This window comes from Lepisosteus platostomus, chromosome 11, assembly GCF_059453375.1.
Source record: "Lepisosteus platostomus isolate fLepPlt1 chromosome 11, fLepPlt1.hap1, whole genome shotgun sequence".
In the NCBI taxonomy this organism is placed as follows: Eukaryota; Metazoa; Chordata; class Actinopteri; order Semionotiformes; family Lepisosteidae; genus Lepisosteus; species Lepisosteus platostomus.
Window position 1 is genome coordinate 3226397 of NC_142621.1, and position 23464 is coordinate 3249860.

General features: G+C 45.6%; 1 protein-coding gene across 7 annotated transcripts in view; it reads left to right on the forward strand.

Moving 5' to 3' along the window:
• Positions 1–23464, forward strand: part of LOC148651766 (CMP-N-acetylneuraminate-beta-1,4-galactoside alpha-2,3-sialyltransferase-like) — a 91953-nt gene that overhangs the window by 57738 nt on the left and 10751 nt on the right. For all 7 annotated transcript variants that reach the window (XM_088597874.1, XM_088597876.1, XM_088597875.1 and 4 more), the window contains 4 exons: positions 191–254; positions 3360–3455; positions 6515–6701; positions 23180–23326. In XM_088597874.1, coding sequence (XP_088454000.1) covers positions 191–254; positions 3360–3455; positions 6515–6701; positions 23180–23326 — 494 coding nt within the window. The remainder of the gene's footprint in view (positions 1–190; positions 255–3359; positions 3456–6514; positions 6702–23179; positions 23327–23464) is intronic.

Here is a 23464-nt window from a genome sequence, read left to right on the forward strand (position 1 = left end):
AGCGGAATTTATTCCTCCTGCTCGCGGTGGGCCCAGGACTAGCTCACAGAAAGACGTCTTGTGCCTGGCAAGCAACTGGAAACCCTAAGCGATGGATGTTCTTGAAATATGAAAGGGGTTATCTGCGTCCAGCGATTTGTAACATTGTTCGTTTCTTTTAAGGATCTTCATTTCTCTCTTCTTTCCACAGAAAAAATTATCGACGCTATCTTGTCAGCAACGAAGCATTATGGGCTGGGTCCAGAGCTGGACAGGTAGGTGCGCCTGTCACTGAGTGAGAGTGCGCGACTCCCGTGGGAAGTCCTCTGGGAAAGAGCAACCCTTTGCAAGGTGCCAGGCCAGGAGCCCCGCTTTAGAACTGCACGGTTCTCCTCCTCCCTGCCACAGTCTGTGTTCACTGCCTGGCTGCTTCGATTGAGAGGGACTTCTTTACGAATGACCCAGACATGATGCGCAAACAGGATCGCAAAGGACAGGGAAGGTGTGCTGGGGGAAACGCTGACCCGTTCGGTTGAAGAAGTGCGCCCTGCACTGGCACTGGATGCACTTAGAAGCTCCAGGTGGTGACAGTCCATGCTCATCCCAGCGGCGGAAAGCCAGACACAAGCCAGTGCAGAAACGCTGTGGCAGCTGATGTCGTTTCCAGTATAGCGCTCTCTGCTCTTGCGAGACCTTGACGTCATTCATCACTCGATACCCCGCAAGACCTTTTGCAGGTCTCTCACATCTTTGGAAGGGGAGCAGATTTGGTGCGACTCTGATCCCCATCTCTTGAGTTTTAAGTACGGGTGCAGTGGCGAATCTAAAATTCCCCGCTACTTGTGCAGAGAAAGATTCCCGCGGAGATGAAGCAGCGTGACCATCTCCTGCCTCTCCACGCTCTCGCGCCCTCTGAATGAGTCACCGTCGGTCACATCCCGCTTTGTTGAAATAATATCTCCAACGCGTCTCGGCGAGGGGTGTTTACTGCACAGTGGCCTTTCAGCTGAAGTCCCAGAGAGAGTCAGAGAGCCCTTGGAGCCCACTTCAGGGCTCCAGCATCAAAAGGGGCTCGAATATGTCGAGCCTCTTACGGGTCTTACCGCCTGTGCGGTCTTTGATTGCTTAAACAGGGGGACAAGCTGAAGTGTTTATCGTAAGAAACACACTGCACTTAACCCGGAAATTCCAGAACCGTGCTGAGCAAATACCTCCAAACCACAACAGTGAATCCATCACTCGCACACACCTTCATGTCTCTCCTTGTTTTTTTTTGTTTTTTATTTTTTTAATTTCTTGGCCAAGTAGTCTGGTGTTCAGTGCATGATCCATGGTGTCAGAATTGGCTTCTGAAAGCTGAGTTTCCTTCCTAAGGTTAATGCATTTCCGCAGGCCTACTTTCAGTTGGCTCGGTGTTTGTCACAACACAAAAACAGTGGACAGTCTGCTGGTGGTGGAGTCGTGGCACTAAGTGTTAGGTCTGTACCTACAATGCAGTTCCTGGAAACGAACCGATTCAACTTGCAGAATTACAGTGGATGTTTTTGTGGCAGGCAGTAAGCACCTACGTATTTTATTCCATCATGTACTGTGCTGAAGTGGTGTTTTGTGATGGACGACATTTTTAATAGATAACATTTTCAACCATTTTTACTCAAAATTATAAAGTTCAAATCTGAGAAAAACTATAACAGGGCCATTGATCATTGTATCATAACATTTCATATAGTAACGCTAACCTAGCTCTCCTTATCAGTATTGATGTCCTATACATTTTATTAGCTTTACAGCATTCTGCAGGTCACAGTTTAGTGGTTAAGTGGTGTTCCCGAGAGATGTCACTCTTAAAGGCGCAACACACAGCATTTTATCCCGGAGCCCCAGCCCTAGGAAGAAACCCCTCCTTTTTCTCTGAACTGTGTACGGCAAAAGAAAAGACATTTACTGGTTTAGCTGGTAAGGAATCCTGAGTGTAGCATCCTAAGAGTGATGTCAGGGAAACGTTTGACCTTGGTATAGGCTACTGGAGTGAACCTTCTCTAGGCCTGGGGGATTTTTATATTAATCATTAAAATGATAGAGCTGCACAACATGATAAGACCAGCAAGCGACATAGGATATTGATACTAATGAGGAAAAGACATGATTTAGGGTGAGTATTTGAGGTCTTACGACGCCAAGTCACAGGGCCCTGTCATGGCATGTTTCCTTATTTCCCATGTTGTCCTGGTCAAAGAATATTCACTCAGAAACAGTCTTACAGCCTTTCGGCCTTTAACCTTGGGATAACATTTCTTCGTGCAGTGCTAGGTCCCCTCTCTCCCTTCATTTTGTATAAAAAAGCATTCAGACCTGCTGTTCTCAGTCTGTTGGAAACATCTTCACTTTGTCAGGCAGTTTCCATATTTGTTTGGAGATTAATGTGGGAATTCAGTGGTGAGATGACTTCACTGTGAACGGACATCCCCGGCCTCCTGCTGAACATTGTCGTCATCCTCGGGCTCCTCCAGGGGCTGTGGAGGGGGGCAGGATCTATGTCCCTCCATTTCTTAGTCACCCGGACCCAAGGCGAATAAAAAGGCTGCTTTTATCGTCTCTGCATGTGTGAAGACAAGAGGAATTCAAAGACACCCAGTTCAGATCTGGCTTCAAAGCCCTTAAGCTCTGTGTGTGTGATGTCCCTTAAGAGGTTAAGGGACAGGATCAGTCAGTTCATGCTTGAATACAAAGGTTGTGGCACTGGTGGGAAAAAAAAATTCCCTCTCCCATCCTCTAGTTATTGCTGTAACATTATTGTTGTCTTGTTTCCGCTCTGGATTATTTCATTGGTCCCGATATTTTCAGAAGATTGGTGTCCCGTGTGTCTGAAATCTTGTCTTGTAAATACACATCGCAGCCTTTCTGCTTGTTTGGGGCGCAGTGCATTACTCCACAGCACCTGCAGGGGGATTTTATACGACTGATTGTGGCAGTGCCTGTCTGTCAACAAAAAGACCACGTTTGGTGGAACCTGCACATCGAGTGGCAGATCAGATGGTCACATTTGTATGATAGGTGATGCAGATGAAGGATAAAATAATTGCTTCATTAGTATTCGTTCAATGCCTTTTGAGCCCTTTCTAACCTGGATTTCACTCGAGAGTGAACGCTTACTATTAATACCTTTATTATTTTATGCTTTGATGGTAGCAGTTCCTCTCCTGTATGCTGCTTTGCTAACATGAAGACATTTTGTGATACAGTTAATACATTGTATTCTGCAGTAAAAAATATCGTTCAAGGACAACTAAACAGACTCTGTAGAATGGGTTTATGGTGGTGTGGCCTGTACATACTTCATGTGCTAATTGCTTTGTTTATATTTCCCTCTTCTTTAACAGTTTGAGCTGTAAAAGATGCATCATTGTTGGGAACGGAGGGATCCTTGCCAACAAGTCCCTGGGCTCCCGGATCGATGAGTACGACGTCGTTGTGAGGTGCGTATGGGCCAGGCGCCGTCCGGATTGAAACCTTTTCTAATCGTCCACGTACTTGTGTTTAGCACAGAGAGAGCCGTTTAGTCTCAAAAAAAAAAAACTGCAAGCGGGGGGTAGTTGGACTAATGGTTCTGCGAGCTGCTTTAATGAAAGTCACAAGTAAATGTGCTCAGAGGCAAATTTTCACAGTGTAACGCAGAAAATCAAAAGCCTGAAATCAAGACGTTCCAGACCACACACTTTCTTCACCCAAGTGGTGTTTTACCCCATCTGCCGAAAGACATTGTGAATAAAAATAACCTGTGGTGAGACAGAAGAAAGACAAACTATGTCCTTAATGATGCAGAGAAAACCCTATATAAGCAAAAAGCCGTAACTGAATTAGTGTTTGACAGAATAATTTGTAACGTACTCTCCTTAATTATGCACTGTCGCATATTGAATTACAGCTTCTTTGAAAGAAAGGTTCTAGATCTAAAACTGTTAGGGTAGCAGTAAGAGTTAATACCCTGATCTGCGTGAGTGTTTAATGGCCGGGGGAGACCGATGGAGGAGTGCATGTGCCCCCTGATGCTTGGATTAAGAAGCGATTGGACAGGCAGCCTGGCGGGGCTCTGTCCAGGTGGGCTGAGTGGCACGCTTATCCAAGCATGTGCGGCTCTTCTCAACTGGAAGCACATGTTATTGTGTGTGACCGGCTTGCCCCCGGTGCACTGAAGGGCTGTTCCTCTGGGAAAACCTCCTTTATGCCCCCGGCCCTCTGACATAGATCTCCCCAGCCCGTCTAAGGGACGTGATCTCAGGGGCGCCCCAGCCTTAACCCTGAGACCACTGGAACTAACAGACTCCTGCAGCTGCTTCGTGATGCAGGGTAGACGAAGAGGGATCTGAGAGGTGTGACAGCACTGAGGATGTCCGTTATCCCTAGGAGCTTAATTTGTAACAACACAGGAGACATCTTCTGTGCATATCATCATTCCTGTCAAAGCATCCCGCTTTGTTTGGAGATCATTTTTTTAAATTTTTTTTGTCTGTTCAGTTCCATGTAGGGACAGAAGGCTTTACAGACATGTTAGGCTGTGCATCCCAACATCATGTTCAAAACCGATTGACACCGCAAGTGTGCGGCAGGGTGTGATGATAATTCTTTACCCTGATGACTGAAACGCTGACGGCGATGGAGCTAAAAGATGATTTCCAGAGGAAGCGGTTTGGAGAAGTATGACCAATATGGTTAACCACAATATGTGATGTGCTCTGAAAAGCCTGCCTTAGTGACCACTGTAATCTTTGGTGATGGACAAGGCTTATTCCTTTCCTTTCAGAAATGTGTCATGGTTGTATTCATCTCTTTGTTCTCTTAATGGGAGACCAGAATTCTCCTGAGAGCTGAAGTCATGTTGTGGCCAGCGATTCTGTCAGAATGATCATCAAAAGTCCAAATAGATGTCCATGTGTGAACAGCACAGTGATTTTAGAGTAAGGCGATGACAGCACAACTTCGATCAGAGAGACCTACAGCTTTCTGAGAACTGCTGTGGATGCAGAATTTGTTCTGCAGTCGTGTTCTTCAACACTTTCAGACCACAGACGGCGAACACGCTGTTAGCTTTCCAATCTGGGTTTGTTGATTTTATTGTTCTTCTCGTATAGCATACGAAAAGTACGGATTTTACCCACCGGTTAACTGCGTGAATTTCGCTGCCCTTTCCCAGCGGGGAATGATGCTGCGGCGAAACATACGTTTTTTTGCGCCGCGACTGTTGTTAAAAAGCATGAAGAACTCCCTGTGACCTGCCTGCTGTTTGCAATGAAAACGGATTTGTGAAGCGGTGACGGTGACTCTGTTCTCCTGCAGCCTGCTCTCTTCTCGTTTCTCGATTCCGGCCCCAGCTCTGTGGGCCCCTGTGCTGGACGGTGCTGACAGCACTTGTTCTTGATCCTGCTAGGTTGGTACATGCCTCCAGCTCCTCTTCTCATGTCCAAGTCTGATGGTCACACTCATCCGCTAAAAAGACTTGCCGCCTCGTCACAGATGCCTTTTTTTACTGTCGGATTTTTTTTTAACATCACTAGGCTATGAAAAACGAGCCGTTGCCCTTTCTTGAAACCCCACAGCTCCAGTGCTGGGCTCCATACTGGACTGGGCTTTCTGAGTGTGTCTTTATCTAGTGCAAAGTTAGTTGTATTTTCTGATCTTACATGAACCAAAGCTGCAAAAATAATCTGACAGAAATGGAAACAAGAACTTTGTTGTTTGATTTGTCTGTGTAAATAGCAGGTGTTTACCTCACTCCATGTGGAGTGACTAAATATTTCTTAATAACATTTATTGCCAGGGACTTTTTCCCTATAATTCATAAGTTCCCTGTAAGTTCCTAGCATATGACTTGACTGCAAGATTGTAATTATTGATTTGTACTCAATTCTTGCTATGATCTGAACTTTTAATGTTTACTGGTGCTTTTCCCCCTGCTATCCACTTGATTATGTGTGCTATTTTAAAATATTTTACTTCCCCGCTCAATCTAAAAATTTACAGTTTCCAAGTATCCTTGGAAAATATACAAGAAGGGGTCTGAAAGATCCAAGATCGACAGACCCCAAAAAAGTTTGTCAGTGTTTCGTTTGCAGACACTGGGCGCTGAAATGATTCCGTTGTAACAGGCAAGTTACTTAACCTGACACCTCGCGGAAAATATGATCAAAACATTTTAGCACATTGCAACAGTGGTTATTTTTGGATCGCTGGAAAGTACCATTTTTAATTGGTGTTTTGGAAGCAGGTCTCATCTTTGCAAACCGCAGCAGCGTTTTCCGCTGGGTTTCCCAGGGCCTGCGTGCTGGGCACGAGGAGGTGAGGTGGACGCCCAGCCACGAGTCAGGTGGCGTCCTCGTGCGGATCTTGGTGAAGAGGCGGGGGGGGAGGCGCGGGACCCAGCGGCGCGGTGGGGGGGGGGGGTGATGATTCAGCCCCTCCTCTGCCTGCACGGACGGGGGGGGTGGGTAGATGAGTATGGCACGCGCCGGGCGCTGATGGCGATGCCCTCTCCTCGCAGGCTGAACGAGGCCCCCGTGGCGGGTTACATGCGGGACGTGGGCTCCAAGACCACCCTCCGTATCACCTACCCCGAGGGGGCCATCCAGAAGCCGGAGCGCTACGAGAAGGACTCCCTCTTCGTGCTCTCTGCTTTCAAACCCCTGGACTTCAAGTGGCTCAGGCAGATGGTCTTCAGAGAGAGGCTGGTAAGTGCCCTACACTTAGTTGAGTATGCTCATCTGCAGCCTGGAACCAGCCTGCGGGGACACCAGAACATCATAACATCGCTTTATTAGCCCTATTTCTTGCATTAGGAATTAGTCTTTTCACATACCCCAGCTTGATCGCCATGAGACACAGACACACAGACAGGGAGAGAGAAGCTTGGGGTCGGAGTGCAGGGTCAGACATTGTACGGCGCCCCTGGAGCAGTTGGGGTTGAGGGCCTTGCTCAGGGGCAGCAGGATTTCTCTGCCGGCTGCGGGATTTGAACCGGCAACCTTCCAGCCACAGGCGCAGATCCTCAGCCACAGAGCCACCGCTCCGCCCCGCTCCAGTACTTCCTGTGAACATGTCACAGGAAGTACTGGAACACAGCTGGAACATTCATCGCGTCCTGCATGAGGAGCTTTTGGATGTCCTCAAGCAGGACACCGTGTCTCATGTCGTAACTAATGAGACACCGAGGCAACAGAAACTGCATGGCTGCTCCCAGCAATGGGCTTCTTTAGCTTTGATTTGGAAGGGCTCCTCTGCAGCTTCAGAGCCATGTCACTTTGCGCAGTGTTTGTTAAAGAGGAGAAAATCCCATTTTCCACAAGTGAGACAAGTGGGGGCAAGTTTACTATGTTTACTACAGTTAGTCTAGAGTAGAGAAGGAAATTAATCACGGAAGACCTTTTATTGGGAAAATGCCAAAGCTGTTTGTTGTAATATATATTTTAAAGTACATTCACGAAGGTTTATACCATGATTCTCTTACATTTTAAAACCGTTTCATGAGATGTTGAAAATGTTAAACCACTCCGGTTTCTTAAAGTAGGCCTCACTTGTAGTAGCAAAGTTGTGGGGAATTACCAGGAATGAAAGGCTTTATTAATGGGTTTTTCCAGCTCAAGCTCCTTTCCCCTTTTTTTTAAAACTGTGTTGCTTTTGTGTCTGAGGAGCGCCGTAACAAGTCTTTCAATGTGGCGGAAGGCTTCTAAATTGGCAAGTTGCTCTGACTGAATATCTGCCCTTATCTCCCTTCCTAAAGCAGAAGGATGTGGAAAATTAATGAAACTCTGCTTTAGTTAGGTTATCAAAAAGGAAGAAGGCAAATGAAGAAAAGCACTTGGTCACACTCGAGTGCCCTGATGCTTCACAGCTGCCTTTGGGGAGTAATGCTGCAGTCCTCTGTGGAATTAAGATCAAGGACAGGGGGCTGAGTCTGTGCTGCTGTGCTACATTGTGCCAGCAGCCATATCACTCTGCAGCTCCCAGCTGGCAGCCCACTGAAGCCCAGCAGGTGTGAGCCTGGTCAGTACCTGGATGGGAGACCTCCTGGGAAAAACTAAGGTTGCTGCTGGAAGAGGTGTTAGTGAGGCCAGCAGGGGGCGGTCACCCTGCGGTCCATGTGGGTCCTAATGCTCCAGTACAGCGACGGGGTCACTATACTGTTAACAGGCGCCGTCCTTTGGATGAGATGTAAAACCAAGGTCCTGACTGCTCTTCAGACTGTTTATTTTCTCGCACCTCTGACCATTATATCGGCACTTCTCTGCGCGGTCCCTTCCAGTGTGGCAGAAGGCCACACTGGGCTGTAGTAATCATCCTGAAACCAATCGCAGTCGTACTCTCCTTTCAGGACTCACCAGAGAGCAGAGGAATGGCTGATTTGTGAATATTTAAAAAATCTCAATTTTGCATCATGTCCAAGTATCCTTTTGGCTAGTAAAACCAACCGTTGTGCTTCAGAAGCAAGTTCAAATAAGTAATGGAAAAAACGTTTTGGGTACAAGGACAACTTGTGGTCAGTCCACTTGAGGCAGTTAATCTGTCTGGTTCCTTTTAGCAATGCATTAATGGGTGGGACCCCTCATACAATTGGAACATTTTCCAGTCATGTCCTTTATCTATTTTTTTGTCAGCAGACTTGCTAAATCATATCATCTGGTTTTCATATCTCTTGGATTCTTTATCCTCGTGCTGGGCCCAGGCAGGTACAGTCATTGACCAGAGCAGTTCTGTGAGTGTGTGGTACGCAACTTCTTTTAAGACATTTGTAAGAAAGGTGTGCTGGACATGTTTAGTCTCCACTTGTCCCAGAGGTAATATTTTACTTGGATGTTTGTCGTTCTACAAAGCGTGGTAGCCATGGTTATGTTTAGATATATTTTTTATGAGTATATGTTGACCACCTTTGTATATTTTGGAGGTGGCCCCAGTGAGACACTGGAGCTAAGCAGCACTTTCCCAAGTAACAGTTAAATCACTCGAAATGCTTTGTTTGCTTGATATGGAATCGAATGCCCTGTTTTTGACCACATGCCTTTTTCCAAGACCAATTAAAAACCTTGTGTCAATAATGTCTGTAGATTTAAAAGTTATCACTTTTTGTGTGCCTTTCATGTTTTATCTTCTTGCTTTTTTTGTTTAGTGGAACTTTACATAGAATTCTCTTGCTGTCCTCAGATACCTTTCATTGTTTCAAGGCACAGTCTGCACTCAGCTGTGATTCTGAGTGTATAAACGGATCTGTTTTATTGCCAGCTGCTGTTTTGTTACTGGTACAGTTGGCACTGGCATCTGAACAGTGCTTTCAGTGGCTGGTATGAAAGGAAAAGTATACCTTTTTGTGTTTTCTAGCAACAGTTCGGTCAGCCCAGGAATATTAAAGTGTGATTTTTTTTTCCCTCTTTAAAGTTGCTAAAACAAGCAAACTGCCTATTCAAAGAAAGGCATGTGTGACTTCATAGACAATCAGCTTTAGAAAATCACAGCTTTTGACTCCTGTTCCAAAAATACCACTCCCTTTTTCCCTTTCTGCAATGAAGAGTAGCAAAAACTTTGAACTGTAGCATGTGGGAGCTTTGATGTCTTGGATTCACAAATTCCTTTTGTCACATGTTTACTTTTCCAGGCAGAAGGAATGCCAGGCTTTTCAGCATTTTTCAGCCTTGAAAGTGAATTTTCAGTGCCATCCCAGGAGACTGTGTGTAGACTTAGCTCTACACCAAATGTTGCTCAGCAGTTCAATTACAGCAGGTGCTCTAGAGTTTGATCTGGTGACAAACGTGCCCTAATCTAAATACTCGATCTGTGCCAGACCCTGTATTGGCAACAGTGTCCACTCACTGTGCAGAGTTTGCATAGCTAGAGAAAAGTTCAAGAACCTTGAAAAAAAATCAGGTCCAGTTGACTTCCTTACAATACATGTCTACGATCAACACATTTGTGTGCCACTAGTTAATGGATTATGCTAGGAACAGTACATAGTGGGAGAAAACGGCAAAATTAACCCAAACAGTCGAACATAAATGTCATTGGATACCAGGGCCAGTAATAAACCAGAACTGAAGTTGTGATTTATGAAGTGGGGTTTCCCCAAGAGCACACCCTGACTGATTTGAGGTCACATGAAAGCAGAACAGAACAGATTTTACTTCCAAAATGATATTGAAATGATGTATATGTTAAAAAGCATCACGGAAGACATTTGTCATTGACATTGATCTTGGATGAACTGAGAGACAATTAGGCATGCAGTTATCTTACCTATTCATACTAAATCTGCTAGTTTGCATTGTTTTAAACACAAGTAAATTGCATGTAAAGGACTTCACAAGCAGGTGCCAAAACATCTGAAGTGGATTTGCACTGAAATGGGCATGATGTGACATCTCTAATCTCTAAATAATGGTTGTTTGCTAATGCTAAATTGGAATTTTTTCTCTCTGAAAAAACAGGTTATTAATCATGACAGTTCCTAGAGGTAATGTAAATCAGTTCCTTTTCAGTCAGATTTAAAAAGGACTGACTACAGGATTCCATTGAAAAATGAAAGTCAGTGGACTTGTAACACTACACCTCCTCCAAACTAGTCTGTGGTCAGGCCTCATTGGTGTTTTTCCAACCATTTCTCCTAAGCCCCTTACTTCATAATATATGTCTGTGATTTAAGTGTTCCTTTTCTTTATTACGGCTTTTACCAAGTAAGACATCAGTACTCACAATAGTGGAAAGCTAAAGGGTGACTTATGATAAAAAGCACCTGGACTGTTAAAGAAGTTTAAAGAGGTTCACCCACTGGGGGTCAGGCATTACTAGAAGATTATTGTGCATTATCATGCAGTAGGGATTTCTTTACATTCACAAGATTATCCTGTGTGGCTTTACTAAGGGAACATTGTTTTCTACACAGTACTCTTGTTTGACTGGATCTAACCAGCTTACCTTGATGATGCATACAAATCTGCAGTTAGATATCTAGGTCTAGATACCAAGATAACAGACAGCTGTGGTACATTACATTTAAACATAGGGTTATAACTATGTTATGCAGAATGATGATAGGTTGTGCTTATACTGTATGATCATTATCCAGTTTACTTTTCTTTGACCTTCTCTTTGTGTAAGCTGACAAGCTGAACCTTTTGATTATATGCACTGTAAAATAAAGAGCGTTAGCATTTTTGATGAAATATGCATGCATGCGCTCCTCGGTTATCATTGCAAGAAGCAGTGGAAGTTTTTATTACATTTCTGTGTTTGAAGTTCCCCCAGGCTTGCCAGACTTAAAAGGCTAAAAGCATACCTGGTTGTGACGCAGTCTCCTCCTCTTTTTGATTACCCGTTGTGTTCCTGTGCCAAGTATGGAATGCACTTGATTTCTGAGCCTGTGAAATGTTTTTGTTTTGATTTGGTGTCTTTTTCACTTTCACACTTTTGACCTCGCCACCTGATATACATGGCGGTCGTCCTCATGGATACCCAAGCGCAGCAAAACCCTTACAGCTCTCTCAGCTGCGTCTTTCCTCTGAGAGTCCTGTCCTGTCCTGTGCAAATGCGTCTGGCAAACATGGCTAATCTGAAGCACAGTCTTCCCTCTGGTAAACAGTCCTCCTCCTTACACACTGTATAGCGCTGCACCTCCTGGTACAGTAGGCTGTAGGGAATGTGCTCTAGGGAGCAAAATTACCTGAATAATAGAAACTGTTTTTTGCTACCATTGCTTCACATTTGTAGTTTTAAAGCACATTTTTTTAACCAGTGTTGCAAGATTTAAACCAGAGACATGAAGTATCCTCAGCCGTGAGAAGTGCGTGTGACACCAGTGACTTTAGTTCTGCAGGATTCCCATCAAGGGTTCGGCTTCTTGAGATTCACCCAGCGGAAACCAAAACTGCAGAAGGGCGCTACAAGCGACCACTGACTCTCTGGCGACTGGGGTGCACCCCAGCGCGGTGGCCCGTTTTGTCACGCGAAACCGCTAATAGTCACGAGGGGGTGTCGAGGGAAGCAGGTGCTCTTCGAGATGAGATGAGGCAACAGAGCATGAAGCTGGCAACGACTGCATGTCACAGAGCCGGAGTAATTGCCCGCCACGTGTGTACGTGTAGACCCTCAGGGGAGCACACTGCCCAGCTCAAGGCTGCGGAGCTCTGATCCATCAGTCTGCCCGCAGAGTCGGTGGCTTGACCAAGTGGAATCTGTTGACCCAGGTTCTTTGCATCACAGCTGTGGAGTCCTGCAGTCTGTCCCGAATCTGGCCTCTGGGTTCTTGGACCAGCACAACCGCCAGGGTAATGAGGGAGACAGGAGCTAAAGGCACGAAAGTCCAGGGCGAATTCTGGGCACTTCCACAACCTGAACTGTGACAATCGCCCCTTTGTTAGAACTAGACAGGTTTCAGCTGCACAATGCTGGGGGCAGTCGTGTGCACACTGGTGACTCTCGCTGGCGCTGTGGCCTCCAGTGGCTTAGGATGTTACGTGTTTTCTGGGATAAGTTTGAAGGCAAAGATTGTGCACGCGGTTTCAGCTGTCTGATCTGAGTCAGTGGGAAAAGTGGTTGACTGCACTCCTGGCCAGACAAAGGTCGTGTCTGCTTTAAAGTGGTTACATGCTTGGGATTCCTTGTTACAAAAGGGACTTGCACCACAAGGGCTGCAAGATCATTACCAAGTTCAGGGGGTAGCAACATGCTCCACTGCTCTTCCGTAGAGCTGGCCGAACCCTCCAGGTCTTGTGCCCATTGCAAAGACTCTGCAAAACTGTCGAGCTCCACAGAACAGGAAAATTCAGCGCATCTGCAGCAGCTGTTTCAATGCACAAGGGTTTTTGTCATTCACATTCACTGGATAACATCTTAAACACTTCATTACCCTTGTTCTTTCTGCATTGTTTGAATTTGTATGCAGGATTACCTTACTTTTATCCCAGCTAGCAACTCGGGTGGCTGTGTAAGTCAGGATATTGGTAAATAACCTGACTGATTAAAGATCTTCCTAGAAATCCTAGCACAGAAACACACTTAAACTCAAGGAGTACTAGTATTTATGTGGGAGTGTAACCTTTCAAGGCTACTAGTTTGTCTATCTATAAATGAACCTTATTTAGGGGTGAAGTCTCTGAACTCACTTTTCTATCATTGCTAAAAAGGCTATTCCAGTAGCTATAAAGCCTTCATTCCGTGTTATCCAAGAAATTACAGAGTAAAATATACAGGTACAAATAAAATTGAGCATCTGAGCAGGTATGTAGTTATGGGGGGAACTTTTTTTTTCCCATTTATTGTAAACCGGACTCAATCTGGAAACTGAAAATGGTGTAGCGAATTTAGCACAGACATAGAAAAGTTACCGAAGTCTTCCTCTGTATTCTGGCTTCACTTTCCTCCCGTTTTCATTAGGTAGAGTTAAAGGAAGACCTGTTTTATACGCATTAAGTCTAGGCTCTTGCCACTGGGGTCTGCCCAGCTATTTGTGGCATTCCCTGAGTAAACCTGCAGTGTTTGCACAGGGGCCAGTTTGGTAGTGTACCATGTGTCCAGCAGATGCACACCAGCTTGCATCTGGGTGCACTGCCCTGCTGTTAGTGCTGTTCCCTCGGCATGCCAACGCAAATCTGCACAGCTTCTCACAGCGATAGACCACATCTATCAGGGAGCAATCTGGAGTTATTCACCATTTGGAGCAGTAGTCACTTCAAGCACCGTTATAAACGTTTACACTAGCACGAATGCTAAAACATGCATGCTAGCTTCCGAGCTTTAATAATGTCTGCAGTGCATTAATTTACCATTTTATCTTCAGCAAGAAATTGGAGACTTTCGAAAACCCAGGGTTGAGTGTGCACTATTTTTTGCGTTTTTCGTAAGCACGCCATTGTTAACTTATAGTCGATTTATGGGAAAAAAACCCAGAACGTACTCGGTAATCGTATGCTCAAAAAATGAGTACCTATATCTCAGACTTTCTCATAGCAGAAAACAGTCTTAGCTGTTTTCTGGCAGGTTGTTATGGAACAGCTTTCTCATCATGTAATATGACTGCTTAAAGTTCCTTCTGAAAGGTGTATTTATCTGCCTTGGCTCTCTGCTGAAGGCAGAGCCACTGAGGAGATGTTTTTTTGTGCCTGGGAAAGTCTTTGTTGTGCCTGGGAAGAGGGGCAGCCGATTTGAAAGGTCCTCCGCTTGCTTCGATATGAGTTTCTCTGCTGTCTGTCTCCGTGCCGCTGTCTTTTGTGAGCCCCGATTAGGTTTCTCGGTCTGCTGGCTACCAGACTGGCCGGGTAGAGCTCAGAGCTCAGAGGACAGGATTAGCAAGCTGGGAAATGCTGCCCGTTAGAAGAGCAGAGTGTGCACAGAACAGGGTAGTACTGTTATTGAAATCATGTAAGTACTTAACAGTTTGCCATCTCTCTGATGTGTTCAGGTGTACTCAGAGAGGCTACTGTTTTTATACCACAAAGAGAAGCTGCACAGGCCTCTCTTAATTGCTCTAATGGTGATACAGGGTCTTAATCTTCCACAGTGCTTTGTTCTAGCTTTTGTTTTCCATCAGCTGCCTGTAGCTCATGGCTTAGTTCTTGATACCATGTTCCTGGGTATTGCTTTCATTTAATTGATGTGGTGGCATCATGTTTTGCAGCTATGTTACCCATCCTAAGATGCAGCCCTCTGTCATCGCTTTCAGCCATTTTCCACTGTGGTTTGAGAGAGGTTTCCCTTCGTATACTTGTTAGTGCTTCACCACGTATCATTGAAGGAAGAAAGGAATCGGATATATAGATGCTTTTATTCTTTTAGAACTCAATGGATACACTTGCAATGCCTGATAATACCGGTTTTGGTAGAGAAAGCATGATTGGACATCCCTGATTCAGTTCTTTAAGGTAGAGAAATTGTTTTACATTTCTAAAAATCTGTTTCTTCAGAATTCTATCTCTTTCTTAGAACACACCATTTAAATAGGGTGGGGTGTTTATTGACCATAACCAAACTCCCACGCCTTGTTTACTTATGCCTCCTTAGCTTCTCCAGCTGTAATTAAATTCAGCAAGTCGGTTTCAAAATCCTCTTTCTTTTCTGCGTTGGAAGAATTTGCTTTATTTCATTGAAATAATTGTAACAATGTTTTGAGATGTTAAGAGGGTTGTGTGAAGTTTGCTTTTCTTGGAATATTCAGAAGTCCAGGGCGGGAAACGTTCAGCTGGTGATTACATCCCTGCTCTTTACAAGACCCTGCACCTGTTTTTTAAAGACTGGAAAAGCTGCAGCCCAGAACCCTTTTCTTGCCTGTGTTTTGCAGTGGTGCAGAACCCCAGCAAGGAAAACATTCCTTATGTGCTCTATTACCAGACAGGTCTCTTAGCCGCAGCCTAGTCGCTGATACATAACCTTCGGTTGGGACCGGATGCCTCAGTACAGCAAACCAGCATCTGCTCTTCAATGTTGAATATTCAGGCTTTTGAAATTTTACCGTGGATTTTTCATGTTTTTACTGTGGCGGTGCACTTATTTTGTATTTGTAATTATATCCGTGCGAATGTAGGCTCCGTGCGGTCTGATGCATACACTGGGGCTATCCATACGTGGTACAGGCTGTTGTCCGGACCCCCTGCTTCTTCTTAACCGGCAGTGGCCTTGTTGGCCTCTGTTGGTATTGAAGCCCTGACTGAACCCTTGCTCAGCACTCTTGTCACTGGGTTTTGCTCCGAGAGCGTCTGCATGCATTGCTGTGCTCTGCTGCGCTTTGCTTTCTCCTTGCTGCGCTTGTGCCTTGTCCAGTTTGCTGCGGACTGACTTGACCCCGTTTATCTCCACCACTGCCCAGGCTCGCACGTGCTTTTTACTGTGATTTCACTGTGCATTGCTTTTCTTTCTTCCCCATAGGGGTCTTTTGCAAAGGTAGCGCATTGCTTGAAAATCTTTAGTTTTAGTTCTCACTGTACCTTTGCTTTTTATCAAGCAGTTCTTTAACAATAAAAGGTTTTGTCTCACAAATATTCCTATATACCATGAACATTCATTCATTCAGCCCCAAATAGCATAAATTCTTCAATGGCTTAATTATCTAAAAATGTATTTATCCACTGTTCTCTTCAGGATCCCATACCATCTTCCCAAGTTTGATTTGCCTTAAAAAAAAATTCTTGGTCACTCTTCACCAAGTTCAGCATCCAGCCAGTGTGGAAAGTATTGAGTGGATATATGATGGATGTAGAAACTGAGCTGACACTGTCAAGGAGAGCATTTAAATCTGAAAAGATACGGTCTGTTTTTTTTTTACGAGTGCAGACTGGAAGCTTGAGCATTAGGTTTATTTCTTTTTTTTAAGAAAAAAGAAAGCATGGGTCCTCCCATTTGAGGTCACCTGTTTCCTCACTGTTTAGGCCAACTGTCTTCAGCTGAAATCTTTCCATGTTAAAGGAAATCAAAACATTTTTTTGTCATAAATCAACTTTCGTGCCGTCTCTGTAATTGCACGATTTATTTCTAATTCAAAGCTTGACGTGACTTTCTGAAAGTGGGTTGGTTTTTTTTTTTAGACAAAGCAAGAGTCGAGATTAATTTTTGTTGGGCTTCTCCGGTCTCTGCGGCACGCCTTTCATGTCTTTCCAGAAACCTTCTCAATGAAACAAACCCGAAAAAACAAGCAGTTTAGGGTTGAAACCAAGCAGTGCCATTCAGTAAAACATTTTTTCAACACTGAAAGGAAAACACCGTTCCAAGCCATGGGAGGAATGCTGTTAATTGGACTAATCTGTTTTTCAGAGGTCCGTGTTAGTTTCAGACAGGATAAACTTAGAGGGCTTCAGGGTTTCTTGTGTTGTGTCTTTTTAAAAGAGTCCTAAAAGACTGCAGTTTTTTTTTGCTCATTTGCACTGAAAATTACCGTAATACCAAACAGTGATCACATGCTTATTAATCTGTAGAAGCAAAATTTCACATGTTGGGTTCTCAGAATGAGAGAGGGCTGAGATGGATCCCTCCCCAGCTGCAAACTACAAGCAGAGTCATAAGTCGTGGTTGGCCAGTGCTACACAACCCCCTCCCCTTCTGCCTCCCATAAACGTTTCACGGGACAGTCGGAGCAAATTGATCAGAGCCCCCCTCAAGAGTTTTAATTGCCCTGATCCAAGTCCTGGATTAACCATCCAGTGCCTTTTCAGAAAGAATCATGCATCCAGTACCTTTTCAGAGGTACCTCTCCACATTGAAGCTGTAAGGAATCCCAAGAGCCTGGCTCCTAATCAGAAATATGGCAGGTGCTGCGTTTTGGAAAACGTAACAAGTCGGACCCCTGACGTCTTTGTGGCTGTCACTGTTCCAGACGTTGTGGCCGGGCTGCTACGGGCCCTTACTCTGCTGACATGCACTGACCTCAGCGGGAGTGTGTCCAGTTAGTGTGCGGCACTGACTTTGTTAGGACTGCAGGACCTCTCCCTGACTTAGTGCTGTAAATTATTTTTAAAGACCTTCTTTGAACTTTTGGCACAAAAGATGCTTTTTAAGACTAAGCAGAAGTCTTGTGCCTCTCTGCCTCAGGGTTCCATGTTTTTAATCAGAAAGGGGCACTCACCATCCATCATCTCTCCAAAGATTTTTAAGAGCTTTTAAAATACACATACTATATTTTATGCAGCCTATTGACAACATTTTTTTCTGTCCAAACTTTAGTCGGTGTGCCTGGCATTAATGTATACTTTCTCTTTAGCCATTCTTCAGTCCTAAGTGCTTCCCTCAATCTCCTGTATCCGTTTGAGATATTTTCATCCTTTTTGCTCCTGGTGCTGAGTTGACAAAAGGACAAAAGAATAGAAGAGTATTCCTCCTCTTCTAATTTCCCTGATCAAATTGCAAAGATCACATCACAGCTGTGTGTGGCATCCAGTGTCAGTTTGATGCTGTCAGAGTTTGGAACAGAACAGGTGGGAATTTGGTGTCCGAACCACACTCAGGTGCTTGCTAGCTTCTCGGGCTGTCTTCGTAACTCCTGTAATAATGTGGACAGCCGTGTCCAAACACCCCTGTAAACTGCAGTTTTATAGACAGGTTTTTATAGTCAGCCAGCATGCGGGAGAAATGTCAAGGGCCATTCAAAGCTTGCTTCCCTAGAGAGCTTTTGCTTGGTGTTTTATTGGGAGATCAGTTTCAGGGTATGTGGTGTTTGATGGGAACAAGGTGATCATTATTTTTCCTCCCCTGTTGAACGCAGACTTTTAGGAAAATAAAGCAGCGATCCATCAGGATACTTTTTTTATGTTGTCAGCTAAAAAGCCACCATAAGTCTGAGTTTAGATGGAGGGCTGGTTGTAAGCCAAGAGGTCCATAATACCAGGTGTAACCTGCTGTGGTCACAGCACTCTTAAAAAGTCTTCGAAGCCTTTGGTGATGGGGATTACAACAAGAACCTGTTCTGGACTATAAAAAAAAATAACGAGACTCGAAAAGGCTGCACCTGTGATCTGTGTGCGGATGATAAAATGCTGCAATTCATCCTTCTACATGGATATAAACGTATCTGACAAGCCCTTCCAGCCGCGTAAACGCAGCCCACAGGGGCTGTAAAGGGAGAACAGCCGGGCGCGCGCGCGCGGTGGGAGCTGTCTCTGCAACACCTGTACCGCATACCTGGCGCCGCCGACCCGGATCCCAGTGTTGGAGTCGGACACGCACAGCCGCACTAAAAATAGACCTGCCTGCGCCGGAACTGCTCCATCCCCGGCTCGGGCCTGGAGCTCCGGCTCCTCCGGCCTCTCACCGGCTTCGCCCCCCGCGGAGCTGCGTTGCGGCCCGGTGATGGAAGCCAGAGGCCCGCCGAAAGGGGACTTGGAAGCACATTTTTTCCACACCGTGCTCCCGCCCACCTACAACCCACCCCGTGAGCAGCAGGGCTCTGTGGGGCTCCAGTCCTCTGCTGTGAACGTTTGTTCCCGGAAAGCGAGACGCCACACGAGTGTCGGAACGTGAACGACCTCCCTCACGAGTCCGGAGATCCCCCAGAGGGAAAGGCGCACTGGGCGTCGTTAAAGGCCTTGAGCTCACTTCCTTAGCTGAGTGATGCGTATTGCAGTACAGTGCAAAGCCTCTCATGAGTTCGGTCCCACAGATTTGCCTGGGAGGATTAGATTTCCATCTCCCATCAGTTTTTAGTCATTCTAATTCTTACGGACCAGGCTCGCGAGCCACGAGAAGCGCTGTAGCATAGGGGGGCTAAAACCTAATTGGTCCTTTTTGTTTTTCCTAACGATCCTAAAAATAAATCAAAGACGTTACCCCACACTCAGTAGATTGTCAGCCAGAACTGTCACTCTTTCCAATCAGCGTTGTCCTTGGCTCTGGCTCTGCTCGGGACTGCCAGGTGGAACGCTGGGACTCGCTAGGCCGCCTGGAATCCCACAATCCTTCTGCGCGATCAGGGTCCGAGAAAGTGTTCAGGGCCGGAGACGAGGTCACATCAAACCTTGGAAACCTTCGTCTCCCTACATCCCTTTGCATGCGTTTACATCTCTCACACTCACTGCCAGCTACATCCAGCTTGCTGTTCACTGATAAGCAAGTCGGCCTTCTTTGCCAAATGGCCAAAGTTCCTCTTGTCAAAGTTGTCCCAGGTGTAGCCAACGCCTATTCTGAAACTCCCTGCTGTTTTAACAAATACAGGTATTTGATTAAATCCATTATGGCCAGCAGCCATATCACTCTGCAGCTCCCAGCTGGCAGCCCACTGAAGCCCAGCAGGTGTGAGCCTGGTCAGTACCTGGATGGGAGACCTCCTGGGAAAAACTAAGGTTGCTGCTGGAAGAGGTGTTAGTAGGGACAGCAGGGGGTGCTCACCCTGCAGTCCATGTGGGCCCTAATGCCCCAGTATAGTGACGGGGACACTATACTGTAAACAGACGCTGTCCTCTGGATGAGATGTAAGAGGTCCTGACTCTGTGGTCATTAAAAATCCCAGGGTGTTTCTTGAGAAGAGTAGGGGTGTAACTCCGGCATCCTGGCCAAATTTCCCATTGGCCCTTACCAATTATTGCCTCCTAATAATTCCATCTATGAATTAGCTTCGTTACTCTGCTCTCCTCCTGGTGAGCGTTCTGGCGCACTATAGCTGCTGTCACATCATCCAGGTGGGGCTGCTCATTGGTGGTGGTGGAGGGGAGTCCCCATTACCTGTAAAGCGCTTTGAGTGGAGTGTCCAGAAAAGCGCTATATAAGTGTAAGCAATTATTATTATAATTATTGGCATTGTCCCCTATTTCCATCGTTGATATTTTTTTTAAAAAATCCTGTCCTATAAGGCCACATTTCATCAGACATATTTATGTATAAATTTGCATTTCTCTGCTGTTTGCAGAATTTGGTTCATCTAACAGCATTATAAATCCCTATCCAATGTCCAGACCCCCCAGTGCCACTGTCAGCAGGAATGCTGTTTGTAAGCTTCCACTGCTGGGAAAGTAATTTTAAAGAAATTAATCTGACTTCCTGTTTTATCTTGTCTCAGGCCATCAATCTGCCCAGAATCCAGCCGAAATGCAGAGTCTCAGACAGATAGATCTTGAAGGAAATTAAAGCAGATTCCATGGCATTGTTTTACATGCAGTCATTAGTGAACTGGGCCCTGCTGAAGCTCAGTTATTCCTTCATTAAGAAAGCAGAAAAAAGTGGTGCCTAAATAAGGGCACCACTGATCTAGGAACATTAAGACCAAGAACAACCCATCAAATTATTTAGTGTCTTTTCAGTTTTCCTGATCATTTCAGTCAGTAGCTTCGAAGACATTAATATTTTTTGCCTTGCTAAACTACTGTAACGAGGGTGGGGAGGAGATCTTTGTCTGTGACCTGCAGAAGTGTCTGGAGGGAAGACTGCATCCAACTCGCACCGCAGAGCTCCTGTTGCAGCAGAGCTTTCCTTTGAAGTGGTTCTCAAAGAGCATTTGGATGCTAATGGCCCAAGTAGCATTACTTTCATCACATTTTTCCTTTTCAAGATGGATGTTATCTTTGCTTTTAACATTTACTCTTACATTTACTGCCCAAACCAGCCCTGAGTTGTTGTTGTTGTTGTCGTCGTCGTCGTCGTTTTTTTTTTATATTTTGGATCAGTTTGCGTCCAGTGCCCCCGATTCTGGCATTAAAAGATGGCAATAGAAAGGACTCTCGTGTATCTGATTTGGCCCATCTCTGCAGTCATCATGGGGCTTCCTTTCCTCCTCATATTTAGAAGTCAAGCTTTTGCATTTACTATAGAAGGAGCTGTTTGGGTCTGAGGGTATTTGGTGCAATCAGCAGCCTGCCTGAGAAGATTACCACCTACAGCACAGGCACTGCCTGCCTGGCAACCCCTAACAGACGCATAGGCTGGATATTGCTGTACAAGTCTAGCTTGTTGGGAGTTATTAGCATATGAAGTGTCAGGAAGTTTTCCCATTATCGTCATTTCATCTCTGTTACCATGCTTTGAAAGAGCATCATGCTTATTTGCTTTTGTCGAGGTTCTGGGACTCGAATCTGCTTTAAAATGAATAGGTCAATTTGTGCAGAGCTTGCAAGCAGGGTCTCCTGAATTCTTTCCTTTTCCAGTTTTCCTCTTTCAGTTTCCCCACAATATTACTATCCAAACTATGGAAATCAAAGCACAATTCCTTTTAAGTTTCTGTACTTTTTTTTTCTTGCATATGTCCCTCCTTTAATGAAATGCAAACTGCCGTTGGAGTAAACGGAGTAGCTCTGGTAGTGCACGTTTTTTTGTATGTATGCAGTGAGCTTGAATAAAGAAATGTTGAGTGGCAAGCTGTAGCAATTCTGGATTCTTGATTGTCTAAGCAGCAGCCACCCTAAATAGCAGATCTGACTAGTTCACAGAAACTGGTTTATTCTTTAACCTTTCCGGTTCAGTCACCTTCACTAGCCCTGTGGCTGCCCTGTGGCTCCTCGGCTTCCCATATTTGTAAAAAATGGCAAGTACCTTTGCCACCATACGGCGTGCTTTCCCCTTGCCCTGGTTTTGCCAACGCCTCCGCTCTCCAGTTTCTCGAGAGACGGCGAGGGTGGCGGGTGCCAGCTGTAGCAGGTAGGCCACCGGCCCCCCGAGGATGCACAGGAGCTGGGGCTCCTCAGTCCCAGCCCTGCTGCCTAGAATGATCTCCCGAGCCCCGGCCTGTCTCTGGCTCACAGCCAAGCCAGTTCAAAGCACTTTGCCGTGCTCAATGGCTGCTCCCTTTATTTGGGATATCAAAGGCAGCATTCACTTATTTGTACAGGTGATTTCTATTAAGCCCAATAACCTAACCGCCTGTTTGCCATCAAGGATGTTGTCACTTAGCCATCCTGCTGAGAAATAATAGGTGATCACAATGCAGAGCGAATTGAATAAATGCAGGGTAATTGTTCAGCTGGCCTCCTCGCCAGTTTCCCCAGTAATCGATATGGTGAGAGCCGCATGGCTCGGAGCTCAGCCGTACCAGGCTTCTCAAGCAGAACACCCATGGAGGTCACTGTCTTCCGCGGGGCTCTTCCTGCTGGAAGGCAGTGGAAGGCCTGATTTAGGCATAGATGCAGAGCAGGTTAACGTGAAGTACTGAAGGGTAATAAAATGCAGAGCCGTTCCTTGCGGGTATGCATGCTTTTATCATTTTGTCTGGCTTCCCGTCCCTAATTCTCATTTTTGTCCACAAGTCTGTTATTTGAGCTTTTCTTAGGCTGCGAGGGCAAAGATATGATTAAGTTCAGCGTCGTTTGAACTTTACTGACCTTGGACTCGACTGCTAGGGGAATATCCTTGTAAAGGATGTGAATCCTCGTGTGTTAAAATTAATGCTTATGATAGGCAATTTAATGTAAAATGTTGTAACTCATTCTACACATTTTATAGGCCTGTGATGTAACATAACTTCATGCTGCTTGCTTTCTGCAATTGTAAACTAAAGGTTGAGTTACGACTTTGATTAAGTCATACAAGTGCAGTGAATCTGATTTTTGCCTGAGGATGCGTTTTCTGTTCATGGCTTTCATTTTGTTTGGCGCTGATCACTAGTTGTTAGCCGCTGAAAAGCAGCCGGGAAAAGTGCTGCTCTTCCTTTCTGTAACACAGTGAGGTTCCACCCAGCTGTCATCAGCACAGTCCTCATTCTCCAGGCGCAGCTTGCTTCATAAAACTCCCGGCTGCCTCTCCTGACCTCTCTCTCTCTCCTTGGCAGCGCGGCACAGAGGGCTTCTGGAAATCAGTGGCCCACCAGGTGCCCAAAGAGCCCAGCGAGATGCGCATCTTGAGCCCCTACTTCATCCAGGAAGCTGCCTTCCACTTCATCGGGCTGCCACAGAACAACGGCCTCATGGGAAAAGGGGTGAGTGGCCTGGGGAGGGGTGCGGTCAGTAGGAGGCGCCGCTGCGTCCCTCGACAGGGTAAGAGGCAAAACCCAAGACCAGCACTGACTGAACTGTCCCACCACATGCCACTCGGCTTGCAGCACTGGGCTTTTGAT